Genomic DNA, 13,840 nt, shown 5'->3' with positions numbered 1-13,840 from the left:
AACTAGCACGGGAATGCATGGAAAAGCGGGGTGCGGGGGGGCATCCAAGTTCAAGTGATCTAAAAATAAAAAGAAAGTACTAAACTATTAGAATAAGAACATTTGTGAGTCATTTCCACCACGCATGAGTTCCTGGGATCATGATCCCTACTTGAAAAGTCCCAGGCAACCCTGAAGACATTAAAAAAAACATGTTTAGAAATGCAACAAATAGGAACTCCAGTTACTGTTATAGATAATATACCGTGTGAGTATATCTGCTCACGAGGCCGGGTGATGGATTAATGTCAGTAGGTCTTGGCATACATACAGTAGAGCAAACAGCTGATTTGATTGTGGTGCAAACCACAATGCATGGCTGGGGATTCAGAGCTAGAAGTGCTTCAGGCAAGTCATGCTACTGAAGATCACTGTCTTGGTAGATAGCGCCATTATTCCATATCCATCAATGCCTTTCATGAAAATACGGAACCAAGAGTAATTGAGAAGATGCCTAATGGCAGTTTTTGCCTAGGGGTTTACAGTAGGTCACTTGATATTCAAATATGACACGTTATATTCTAGTTGTCCTCAAAACTTTAAAAAAAAAAAACCTGTTAAGAATGCACAAAGAGTTACAACATGCACCATGACATTAATATCCTGCACAATCTTAGCAGTATCTCATGCATTTCTGATTCATTAAGATGGACACTTGAGATCCCATAAAAACCACCACATGATCAATACAGTATGAGTACAGATTTGAGTGCAAATTCTGGGGTACACACTATAACTCACCATTGTCCCATATATTAAGTGCTGGAAATTGAGCAGTTTGACCAGATACATTAAGGAAAGAGAGAAACCTTTGATTTATAGATTTTTTTTCATCATATTTATAGCAGCTTCCCCATTCTGGGGACACAGTGAAAAAGAGAAGCCAGCCTTGACAGACATCAGGCGGGTCACCAACCATTTATGAAAGCCCCTTTGTTGGGGACACTAAACAGCAGACACCTATTGTGTCCAAGCCCACATACACGCCGTGACCCAAAAAACTGCTCCCCCCCCTCCCTGAGTCTAGGCTTATACCCATACATAACTGTGAACACAAATAGTTAATGAGAAAGACACAGGGAGCTCTCATAAGGGGGAAAGCTTGATGCAGTGTACTTACATCTATTCAAAAAGTTGTCAATACTCTTGTTTTTCCTCAGGGCAGGGAAGTCAAGGTCATATACCAGTGCATCCAAGCCATCCTGGAAGAAAAGCAGAAGGGTGACCATGCATGAAAGCAAAATTAAAAGACTGCTACAACGTCACAGATCGGTCATCTCACACGGCATGAGAAAAGCGAACTGTGAAACCGCTCTGTGCAAAAATGTCTGCATAACACTGGCAGTTGGCTTCCAGTCTGGATCATGTTACTGTTGGGGAGCACTTCAGCATTTTGTTGAAAAACAAAACAAATTTAAAAAAAACTTTTAAAAAGCATGGCTTGCATATTGCATGACACTTATGACGGGGATGCACCAGGTTATCGGCCAGTAACTGCACATGTTATGACATCAACCAATGGCCGAGAGTTTTTCTGTTCCAGCCTCAAATGTGAAGACACAGGGAGCTCTCTACCAAATTGCAACTTTAAACATCAGAATTGGAATCAGACGAGAATTTTGCATCCATAATGTTTAGCACCAACATAGTGCATTCAAAAACATTATCTTTGGTCAATACAATTTTTGCCATCTATAAATGAATGCAATGACTTTTTTTTAAGCTTTTGTCTTTTCAAGCAAAAAGTATATTATTCCAAACTGACATCACAAGTTTGTATAAGCAGCATGTCAAAAGAACCTAAGAAATATATGGTAAGTAATGACGACTGCACACTTCCCTATCATAGGCATTACAGCGATGTTCCTGGCCCTCCACGGAGTCATAACTTGATTACCATCATCTCTGCTAGGGTACGACTTGGATCAATGATTGAAAGCAAATAAAATAAACAGACATAAAGTATTTGTTGCCATTTTGTTTACAGTACAATTTTTGTGATTTCAAGAACTATAAACATGGAGAGAAACAGTCTTGCCTTCGGCTAGGCTACAGCACAAGTGCCACTGGCAGGGTTTAATCTAATCTTCCATAATCCAGAATGGCTGAAAAAACATGGGCACACAAACCCTCGAATGTACGTCAACTGTTATGAAGTCCCTCGCGCAGGTGTGAGCCAGATGTTTTCAAGGGGTGAGCTAACCTACATATGCTTTCCTTTAAAAAGGTCAGAGGTACATGTTCCACTATAAAGCTGGTAAGAGCTACAATTAAAATATGCAATAAAATGTATTTATTGGCCAAATCATCTCTGAACTTTCCATCATAGCATGAAATCCTGTCATTCCAGCAGTGTCGTTGTGTTTCTCTGAGCAAAGCAATGATGACACATGGTGAATCAGCAGCTTGGGAATCCTCTTAAGTCACTCTGCTGTTTCTGCTCAACAGTGGAGGACACAGACATAAAACAAGCAAGTGCCCTGCAGGATGGGCGGTACAAGGAAAACGCAGGTGGGAGGGGAAAAGGAAAAAGTAAAAGGTGTAGAATGGTTGTTAGGAAGAAGAAAAACAACTTCAAAATTTACCAGGACAGAACACTGGAAAATTAATACTTTGGAAGCTCTTCTGCTCAGTTTAGAAACCTTCAGAAGTCAACATTCAGGAGAGAGTATTTACAGAAGAGGCTGGGAGGGGGAAAAGAAAGACGCCCTTTGAGCCATATAGTATCCAGCCAGCTTACACTGGGAAAAAAAATGCTGAAGAACTGAGTCCTTCAGGACCTTAATCACAAGGCTTTGCGCTCAGCAATGCACGTTTGCATAACTTCCTGCCGCAGAAAACTCTGGACAGCCACAGTAACATTCCTCAACAGGACTGTACACGTCAGAGAGTTATTTTAGTTATGTGGCCAAGCAAGTTCTCAACAAAAAAGTGAAGGAGAGGAAAGAGAAAAAATAATAATAATCTATCCCAAGTGCAGAGTCACATAGAGAGCCTCATTTTCAATCATCAGCACAACTGTAAAACACTATGACGGAAAGGCAGAGGGAGTGGAGAGAGCTGGTGCATGTTGTGCTAGCTAGCCCAATAGGAGAACAAATAAAGGAAGCAACAAAGAAAAGCCAGCCATCCTAAGGAAACACCAGAGCAATAACAGAGCCAGGTAGGGCAAATACAAATACAATATAGGATAAAATCATGAAACAAGAATGTGAAAGCTAACTGATTAACAAACAAAATAATGTCAGTTTGATAAAGTCTAAATGACCAGCACTGGCTGTGAGCATCGGTGTCTGAATTTCGGCATTTGCATGTTTGCTGTGGTGTCACCTATCCTCATAGAGAGAAACTGAGGGCAAGCTGATATAGACATACCAGGAGGAACAATATAGATGGCATTTTAATCAACTGACAAACTATTAATAAATAAGGTAGCTTAGCAACATTAAATACCCCTAATGGATGTTTATGCATTGATATACAACAGAACCTAGAATTAATGGCCTTCCACTCATGAGCGATAGAGGAAGTAGGATGACCAACCAGGTAAGTGTAGTCAAAATAAAATTGTAAAGCAACAAAACAGTGTACGAGTGATTTCCTGTATGCATGATTTTGCACGTACCATGAAGGGAAAAAAATGGAACTACTTTAACAACCTATCAACAACAAACGGCAGTTTTAGGGCTACAGCTACCGATTATTTTCGTAATCGATTATAGGACGACTGCCGTCTACTCTCAGTAATTTAAACATCATATTAGACATAGTTCAAATTTCATCTGCGTACACTTTAATTTAAATTTCTACAGCTTTACTGCAGATATTTTACTGTGTAAAACAAATGTGGTGGAAATGGGGGTTTGCTACAAAATTCACTTTTCTTCACATTAGAGCTTGCTGAAGAGGTGGTTCGATTCTCGCCACGTGACTCCTGCCAACTTTTTCCCCGTAAAGGTTATTTTGGCAATTGCTGCAGTTTCAGACACTTTTGTTTCACTCCATTCGAGTTTACCGTCTCAGTAGCGGCTATGCGCTTTGTGTATGTAGACAAAATTCGGCTACATGTTTAACTACTTACATGGTGACAGCTGAGGGCTACAAAGTTAAACTGCACATCGAAGCAAAAACATTTACACTGAGGAATTTTTTGTTATAAATCGATTTATTTGATGAATCGCTGCAGCCCTAGTCTGTTTGCTGAGCTAAAAGGCTTCTTGGCCAGCTGTCAAAGTGGAGAAGTTGAGAGCTGTCTTTTAATAGGAGCAAAGTCGTTAAGAGCCCTTTGCTTCAGTTTTACTCTGATAGTGGCGTGGACAGTGGCACTTGTTTTGCTCTGAAGATCCACTATAAGCTAGAGGGCTACCTTAACTTCATACACAACCACACTACCACCAGATTTAATCCAATATGGCAGGGTTGAAATGGAATACGCAACTCGCTGACAGAAGAACTTGGGGAAATATAAATATTTGCAGAATAGAAACTTAAACAGATTTTTTTTTTTATTCACTTATTCAGCTTTTCAGCAACACCACACAAACACACACGTTAACATAACCATTTATAACACAGATAGAATATAAATCTGTGGGAAACTGATTATCACCGCACAATTCAGCATTGGGTGGGAAGCAGCGTAGAGAGGTTAGACTGTGCCGACTACAGCAGAGCAGAGCATCCAGATCACCTGCAGCCATGTAAGCCATGTAAGACGGCCAAGCAGGAGTCATTTTTGTCACAACCTTTAATAACATGCATCAAGAGGACCACCAGTGATTTTTATATTCAGCCAATACCAATAGCCAGTTGCAGCTTCCTGCACATTGGAGAGGCATCCAGACTTGTGTAGCTTAACAGTGCATGTCATGATAGGCAATTTCAAAGAAAACTGTCAGAATCTGAGAAGTGCTTGTTGCCAGCTCTCTGAACTAATGTGGATTGTAATGCTTCCAAAGTATTATCACCGTTCCACCTACACAGCTGTGCTGCCGAGGAGAGAAAAAAAAAAAAAACACTGCAAGATGACTGCAACGCCTGGCATGAATGGAGAGTTTGGAAAATACCGCTGGAAGATATCCCTTGAACATGTCAGCACATCATGGATCAACCCATTTATGCGAATCTGTTTTCTTTCAGATGAAAATCATCAACTCAAACAACAGACACACAAAGACCACCTAGTGGATTTCAACCAGCTCCTATTGCCTGTTTGGTGTCTGCATATTAAATTCCTATTTGCAATACAGTTTTCATTGCAAACTGCTCCAGGCTACAGTACTAAATATGAGGCTGTTAGTATAGGAATACTTGAAATACTTTTTCATCATGAGTAATTTAGAATACTTTGCAGTAATGAGCACTTTCCAGGCAAACTGAATGAAAAAAGGTGCACACACACTATAAATTAACACCAAGGATCCAAGTTGTTATCATAGCCTTCAGCCAAAAGGCAAAAATGTGACACTATTAATTAAAATGATACAATTACTGAGATTATATGCTGCTATGAACTTAACAAGATGTGCCTGCAATCTATGTTATAAGCAAAATCACAAATACGATTAACTCAACTCGAAAGGGGCTGGGCAGTAGCCGTGCACAGGATGTTTTATTATGTGGCAGTCTTGGGAAAAATTGCAAGGAAAACAAACCAGAGCTTGAAGTTTCTGCTGATGCTGCTTCAGCCAGTGGGTGACACATCCCTGGGATTACTAACTAATCATATGAAAAACCGTCTCATCGCCCTATTCATGAAATGCGATAGTTATGTTTAAAATAAATAATTTTTAAAAAATGTATGGTTATACGGAACACACCAGTGCATTGGCTGACATTACATATGATAATTATTTCCTTTATATCTTAATCCTTAAGGGATAAAAATACACACACACACAAGCACAAGCTCTTTTCCAGACATTAAAGTCTGAGTTAAAATTTCCATGAGAGACTCGGCCACATCATCCCCTCTCAGCATGCCAGCACAAGGCATGTGGACTGGCCTAAGTTGAGCCCTTCTTCTCACGTCCTTTTCTGCCACCTCTTCAAGACAATATGCTTTCCACATGTGAGCAGCTGAGCAGACAGCCTATTCCACAGCGGGGTGTGCCCGTGTAAACGTGAATGTGATCATACAAACCAGTGAAGCCATTCAAAGCATGAAATAACACATCACTTCCTCTCAGGTAAAGACATTCCAAGAGAGTTATCGCTGATCCCTCTGGTACACTTAGAAACCACCACTGAGACTTTAGCTGGAGTTTTTCTAGCCAAGCACTTTGTCTGGACTACTTCTTACACACTCTGGCTGCAGATAATATCTACTGACAGGAAATCCCATGTGCCTTGAAAGACTGCATATCTAACAACTCTGCTGGATAAATGGCTGTGACAGTAAGCCCAGGAGTGGCAAAACAGGGGTATTTGAGTTTCTTATGAGGTCCCAGTGAGCGAGAATTACTGTCACAAAAGCTTTCATGTGAAAGTAGAATGGAGTAATTCCAACAGTGGCCATCGCTCACTGGTTTCCAATGACTGAGCGGTGGATTCTAAGGAAAACTGTGCTCCTCTGCCTGCACGGCACACGCCAGCAAATGACCAGTTCATTAAAGGAGGGAATATAGACCACTATGTACGCAGGAGCGCCCAACGGGCATTTTAGCCCTTAGTAAACAAGACAGATTCTGAATGGGCTCATTTCAAAAAAAAGAAAAAAAAAAAAAGAAAGAAAGAGGAGTTCCATTTTTAAAAGATTGGACCATTTTAGTATGCATTCCTGCACATAATCAGTCAGTTGAGGGAAAGCACTGCTACAAATAGCTCAGTCAATTGTTGTTCCCATAACTGAATAGCTGAGGAGAGCAGTTTACAACTGACAGCCCTGAACCTTCTGACAATAGGGGTAGATGAAATGCTGACCGTAACCTTCACCACAAATATGTTTTCCAAATCAAGACGATACAGTTCATTATCAAAAAAGCTCCAGACGGGTGTTGCTTTGTTTTAAATTCAAAACAAATCAACAGAGCCCACACATTTCGTGTGCATCTTCCAAAGTATTACATACCTTACTTAAATACCTTTGTTACTTCCGGGGAGCAATGGACAAATCAAACTTAAATGAATGCTGTAGGTGATTGCCCCCATGAAAATACGGCCACTGCAGTACTTTTTGTCAGAGTTACATTAGCCCTGCAGGGGATGCAGCTGTGAGAAAGAGCAGATGCAAAAACAACCGGTGGTGCATTCAAGGTTCCTGCATTCACCAGTGTCGCCCTTATGGTGAAAAGACTGATTTTGTTCATAGTATATATTTGTCACAATTAACAAATGTTCAACAGATAAATGGCACATGTGATGCTGTGGTTTAGAATGAAAGGTCATTACGCAGCGCAGTTTGTTTTGGTTGACTAACACAAAACAGAAGTAGCTTAGAGGACTGGTATATCCTGATAACAATGGCCTGGAAAATCTTGCCTTGTCATATAACCCTTACACAGGCCTATATGCTAACTGAGAACACCACAAAAGGGTGAGTATTATGTCCTCCTGTCAAAAAATCTCTGGTAAATCTAGAACGACACTGAATTTTGCTGCATTATCAGTGCAAGACAACACCTTAAGAGGCAGGGCAGGTCCATTAAAGGCAAAGGTCGTGAAGGCAGGACAAGGATTCACTGGCTGTTTTTCAAAAGTTGGGCCTTGGCAAATCAACCATGCAAGGAAATCAGAACGCAGGCCACAAACATGTTTATGCTAGACGCTCAGAACAACTGTTTTTCAAGGTAAGCTTCTATGAGGCCTTGTTTTATTGTATGATAGTTTCCCTTAATTGGGCTAAAACAATAAATACAAGTTTTCACACCAGCTGTTTTTATACCAAAGTTTCTTTATCATTTCATTATAAGGCATAAGAATCACTCACTTAGTTCTGATGTTTTAAGACTAAATCTAAACTAAGTAGAAAAAACTGGCTGATGTTGACCTCCAAATGTGATTTCAACAAAATAAATCTCTGTCTCATACTCATCTAAATGTATAGGAATCTCACCACAAAGCTAATTTATCTATTGCCATCTCCTACACGAACTGAAATATATGCAGCATTTCTGATTTTAGCTCACACTCTAAATCAAAGTCAGAGCATCCACCCTGACGTGCAGTACTCGCACAGTCGCCATCGTATGAATCTGGTTTATTGGCCTTGTCGTTTCCTGTAATTACTCTTATTACAGATTTAAAGCCCAAATAACAGATGAAAGAGGGATCAAACTCAGAGGCGCTGACGTAGTCCAAGTGTCAAAGGAAGAACAAAGATGATGGCAGGAAGCCTTTATGTAGTGCACCTCAATTATCGCTCACAGCGAGTCCTAACACATCGACTCATTTATTATAATGCACTAGATGATAAACAGACTCCACTTTAATACTCTAGCGCCAAGTGCAAGGGTACCTGGGACATTTTTCAGTACTTTGACAAATACACAACCAATTTTCATTTTTCTAAAGACTTCGATCATTGCTGGTTGACAGAAGAATAAAATATATTAACAATGCTTAGACCTTTAATGGCAACTGAGCTTTCACATCACAATGTCAGGAATTCTGTCCGTTCAGATTGGCTCTGTAGAAGCCAATGTAGAGCACAATGATTGGGGAGGGGGCTGCCCATCTAGATAAGGCTCTCTTCACTCTGAGCAGGATTTATTTAGCGGGTGAAGATAAGGGCAGCAGGACTGGAGAACAGTGAATGGTTATGCAAGCCCAGAGCTGAGCACTAAGGTACAGGCCAAATGTCACCATCACACATATCACAGGCCAAGCTCCTATAAGGGAAAAGTGTAATCCCAACGGTCCTATACTTCAGAGTGCTATGCCAGGTACAGAAACACAGCCAGTAAAAGGCTTGCATTGTGCATTCTGATGGAGCCTATTACTCATAGCCAAGCATGTTGGCTGCTTCATGCGTTAAATGTCCTGATTCACAGCCCTCAGAAACATGAGTCTTCAGTCCACATAATTTTGGTTTATGGGTAGAGAGCAGAGCCCACACCCAGCTACCTCAGAGCTGCCTGCTTGGGCTCAACTCTCCAGACATGCAGAATGGCTCTGGGACACACAGGGAACTCCAGGCCAGTCAAAGACAAGAGGTTATTTGATTAGCATGGAATTTTATTAAGCTGTGGGTGGAGTTGCATGGTGGCAGAGAGCGCCTCAGCAAAAGGCCTCCATTCATTGATCAGGGGCGATTGCAGAGAGGGGAAGAAAAAGGAAAAAAAAAAAAAACGAGAAAAAAAAAAACCGAACAACACCCTTGTGTGTGAGGCTGCCAGTGGGAACAGTCCCCACAGCTTTTTGCCATTAGAAATGCAGAGCATGTGCACCTCTAGGTGAGTTTAAGAGCCCCTTTTCTGCAACACGATGGGAGGTCAGTGCTAAGCAATTTTTCTTAACTAAAGACCACTATCTGTAGCACCCTGAACACAAACACTCTGGGATGTGTGGGTGGGGTTTTGGGACAAGCCCCTTTTCCTATAGGACTTTCCTTACTTCATTTGTTTAGGACATTAGTCCACTCCTATATCATAAAGTCAAGAGGAATCAATCAAAGAGCCACGTAGCCTCAAGAACTATTAGGATATACATAATAATATGGGAACTGTTTATTTCTTGCCACTTCAGTGGTGTGCCCAAGGCGAAAAAGTAGGTCAGACACGAAAACCCAAAACATAGGTTTTAAGTCAGTAACTGGAAATTCAAGGCAAGTCCATCCGTCCCCCCAGCCGATTACCTACACTCATTTTGATTCTACCACAACAAACATCTGAACACAACCGCTCCCTTTAGTCACAAAGACGCAAATCCGTGCGAAAACACGCAGCACGGCTGTCACTGAACCTGAAACGCTCCTCATATCAACACACCCTCGACGTAACAACATCCCCTCCACGATGAGTCAGTTTCTGGGACTGCTGCACGTAATAAAAACCAATAAAGGTGTTGCTCCAGGCTGAAGCACGTGGCAACAGCCACCTTTCTTTTAAGATAGGAGTCATTTCGTGAGTTGTCATCCACAGGCAGGAAGCAGCCAGGAAAAACTCTAGCCAACAGGTGTACTGATGCAGCTGAAGCTCTGCAGGTTAGAACAGGCTTGAAGAGGGCCTATCACTTTATATGAAGCTGAAACAAACAACACATCTAACTGGTCACCTTTTAAATGCTCTAAGCTGCACACTGGTGACCAAAAATATATATATATCACAATCGGTTTGCAGCGCAAGGCAGGAAACTCACTAGTTGATGGGTTTTAACTTGCCTAAAACAAAAATATTGTAACGAAGTGTGTGTCTCTGTGCCATCTGTCCAGCTTATTAGTCATTACGTTACAATTATTCGTTATTTTTATTTTAAACTAGCAGAATACCGCAGTTAAAGATTGTTATTTCCACCCTATTATAGTGTGCGTTTTTGCCTTCGATTTTGTAAAGTATCTGGAGGTGTTAAAATTAATACCCCTAGTTTTTACATGCCAGTGCACAGGTGTTCAAGCTAACTAAATGTCTGTATATTCTGTGTCAGCAATTCTTCAGTGACAAGATGAAGTGTGCTGGTCTCGGAAAGAATTTTTGTTCCAAGGACTACACTGACCCCGAAATTGGCTGAATCGCTACGTTAGCCACTTTAGCCCGCTACTATGCTACAAACTTACCAGCAGACAATCCGTGTTTATTTCTGACTTTGGGTCTTTCAACATGGCATCGATCTTTTCAAATCGAGCCTCCATCGTATCCCCAGCAGACATTTTTGCTGCAAAACTCATTCCCGACGTTGAGTTATGAACAAAAACAGCCCAATGGCGAGTGGCTAGCTAGCTTTAGCAGCTAGCGATAGCTAGCTAGCTAGCCAAATGTCCCTTTCTTCTTCTGAACTTTCCGCCGCACTTCAAAGAAAACACATCGTTCTCCTGGAGCTTCCACACGCTTTAAGGTTGCATTGAACATGCAAAAGCCACATTTTCGGATTTGAAGTATGTGTCCCCGGTACGAGTGGCAAACAACTTTAGTGGCAAAGATAAATGCGGCGACAGATTAGTCAGCCTCCGTGGGATGCCGCTGAGGATAAGGGCTTAAAATGTTGGTGCATCCAAACAAAAGGCAGTTAAAACGTGAATGCACCGTCTGTCTGAAAAAAAGCACAATTTGTTGGAAAGCTAGTCCTGTGCCGTTCCCATATCTATGCCAGGCCCCTGCAGAAAATGACAAACCAATCTGACAGCTCAAAAGTAGAAGTGGTGGGAAAAAAAACTTCTGCTTCTTCCAAATTTCGATGAGTGTAAAGACGGAGTCGTTACAACGTTTAAAGGCAGTCCATCCGTAGCGTTGCGTGCGCTGTCACTGAGCCTCGATTGCCTCCCCGTCCGAACTGCTTTATCCCTCAGATGGAATACAGACAGATTGGGTTTGATGTGTGTTACTTTTCAGAAAACAATCGCAGACGATGCCCGATTTTCTCCAACAGTCTAGCCAATATGTCCGCCTTCCTGTTCAAACACCCCTGAGAAGATACTTCAAATGTCAGGTACTGGGCATGCGCAAGTCTACATCACAAACTGGAAGGCAACACGTTGCTGCTCCCAAACGTTAAAAAGTTGCCTAAACGTTATGATCTCACTGAAAATCTACCATCCGAGGAAGAATAAACTTAAATTAAGTTTAAAAATATTTATCTTTAATGTTGATATATAGAGATTCTATTTGGTTCTTTTTTCTTTTTTTTAAAGACTTTTAGAAATACTGTTGGTTAGACTGTTAATAAAAAATAATGGTCACGACACAAACAGCAAAACCATTCATCCGAATATCCACAGGAAGTACTATAAACACTGTATCTAAATGTTATGACAATTACATAATAATAATAATAACAGCATATATTAGAATAATATATTATTAATTGTGATGATTATATTATTACTAATCTATATATATTTTTTAATTCCTGATGTTATTTTTAAGTTAAAGCTGATCTTTAACTAGCTTAATCTATTCTCCACTGGCTTACATTATGTGCAACAAAACCACACACTCTCAAAATTATTCTTTCATAACTAACATGTACAGTCAGTTATGAAAGTTTACATAGACTCATCTTGCCCATAACTGTCATGGCAATTTGGAACTTTTACTTATTTCTTTGGATGGTTCTTTTTCCAGGGTGCAATGGTTGAGCAGCATACATCTAAAGAAACACTTGGGTGCGCAAATTTTAATTTATTTTAGATTTTCTCTACTCCACACAGTGTCAAGAGTACATATACAGGCTCAAATATATACTTACACTCAGTTAAATCTTTTAATAAGTGGTGCTGAGGTTCAACAGTATGGGAAGGTCTCTTGGAGCTATTTCTAAACAACTGCAAACTCAGATCTGCAGTTCAAACCAATATACTGATGTATCATCACTTTGGTCATCTTCCAGACTTTGGCTTTCACCCTCAGATGAGAGGAAATTGGTTAGGATGTCCAGGAACAACCAAAAGAGCCAAACAAGAACCACCAAGGCTACAGCCTGGAAAGGTTTGGAATACAGTGAAGCACATACTTCTCTCTCTGATTTAATGTCTGTTCATTTGTTTCCTGTAAATGCTGCACATTTTTAAAAGCGCATCTATTGCACAAGAATTGTTTGCTGTACTGCGTAATAACTTGAGTGCTTACCTTCAATGTCATTTTTTTATTCTTGATGTCATACGACAGGGGGCGATGTTTTACAATTTATCGAGAGAGCTCACTCGTTTTCAAGAACTTGAATAAGCCCATTGAGCTTGACTTTATGACAAGGGGTGCAAAGTCCACATGTCGCGTATGTTTCGTATTCATATTCCTTTATATGACCAGAAGTATCTATCAAAGCTATGCAGCATTAAAGACCATGCTTTCGTGTACCCCCAGTGTATTAATGATTTGTACATACAGAGGGATCTGACAGCATTTTGATCTGAAAACCAAAAGCAGGTTTTGAACAGTTTGCGCAATCACCATACAATCACCTAAAGGTATAAGTATGCATGTTTAAAAAAATGCAACTTAAACATAACCTTCATTTTCAGGTGTGTGTAGATGTATGTTCGTGTTTCGGTGAGATTGTTGACTCGTTCTTTTCACTTTCTTGGCATGTTTATCATTAGTCTTTCGTGCGAACTGTTTATTTTTCTTATATCTGCGAATCAACCGAGCAAATATCATGCTGTCGACGCTATATTGTAACGTAAAGTTAGTAGTACCTAATATAGTTCTTACTGCACGTTTAAACTATAATAAAACAAAAAAACTACTTATACATGTCGTCGATGGTTACTATTCATTTACTAGCTTTGGACGACCTCTTTTGCCTTTTTCCTCCCATTTGATAAACAAGCGATCACAAAGAACAACCTTAGCCGAACTTCCGCTGATTTGAACCAAACGGTACGTACTGTAGCTTCCTGACGTCACGTTGTTGCTTCGTCGGCTGTGATCAGCTGTGAGCAGCCGAGCACCCAAAGCAGCAGCAACGTTGGTACTGGCGTCGGAACCGGAGAGCGCAAGTTTACACACGGACCCCAATCCCCGTGGAAATGTGACTTTCTGCGTTACATATAAGGTAGGCTTGCGTTTGAACTGCGGTTTTCTTTTTCTTATTTTCCTCGAGGCCTTAATTTGTTTTGGTGCAGTATAATTGGCACAAACGAGCAAGCCTTCTAAATCGGGATGTCATTGATGTTCAGCTGTAAACGCTGGCTCTCTCTCTCTCTCTCTCT

At 40.7% G+C, this 13,840-nt stretch overlaps 2 protein-coding genes across 8 annotated transcripts in view; one reads left to right on the top strand and one right to left on the bottom strand.

Annotated features, from left to right (window-relative positions):
• The window catches only part of rock1 (Rho-associated, coiled-coil containing protein kinase 1), a 30,992-nt gene extending 19,393 nt beyond the window's left edge, over nucleotides 1-11,599 (bottom strand). For both annotated transcript variants that reach the window (XM_005742584.1, XM_005742583.1), the window contains exons 1-2: nucleotides 10,751-11,599; nucleotides 1,160-1,241 (exon numbers count right to left, since the gene is read on the bottom strand). In XM_005742584.1, the coding sequence (XP_005742641.1) occupies nucleotides 1,160-1,241; nucleotides 10,751-10,861 (193 nt within the window). In that variant the 5' untranslated portion in view covers nucleotides 10,862-11,599. The remainder of the gene's footprint in view (nucleotides 1-1,159; nucleotides 1,242-10,750) is intronic.
• A 1,873-nt stretch (nucleotides 11,600-13,472) lies between these two features.
• The window catches only part of greb1l (GREB1 like retinoic acid receptor coactivator), a 48,135-nt gene continuing 47,767 nt past the window's right edge, over nucleotides 13,473-13,840 (top strand). For 4 of the 6 annotated variants that reach the window (XM_013913231.1, XM_013913230.1, XM_013913234.1 and 1 more), the window contains exon 1: nucleotides 13,473-13,683. The gene's annotated coding sequence lies outside the window, so the exon portion shown is untranslated. The remainder of the gene's footprint in view (nucleotides 13,684-13,840) is intronic. The other 2 variants (XM_013913233.1, XM_013913232.1) reach the window with 1 other exon arrangement.

The sequence above is a fragment of the Pundamilia nyererei genome, unplaced genomic scaffold (genome assembly GCF_000239375.1).
Source record: "Pundamilia nyererei isolate P.nyererei 1_Seehausen unplaced genomic scaffold, PunNye1.0 scaffold00121, whole genome shotgun sequence".
Taxonomy (NCBI): domain Eukaryota; kingdom Metazoa; phylum Chordata; class Actinopteri; order Cichliformes; family Cichlidae; genus Pundamilia; species Pundamilia nyererei.
The sequence above is the reverse complement of the archived record's forward strand: the minus strand, read 5'-3'. Positions and strand labels throughout refer to the sequence as shown.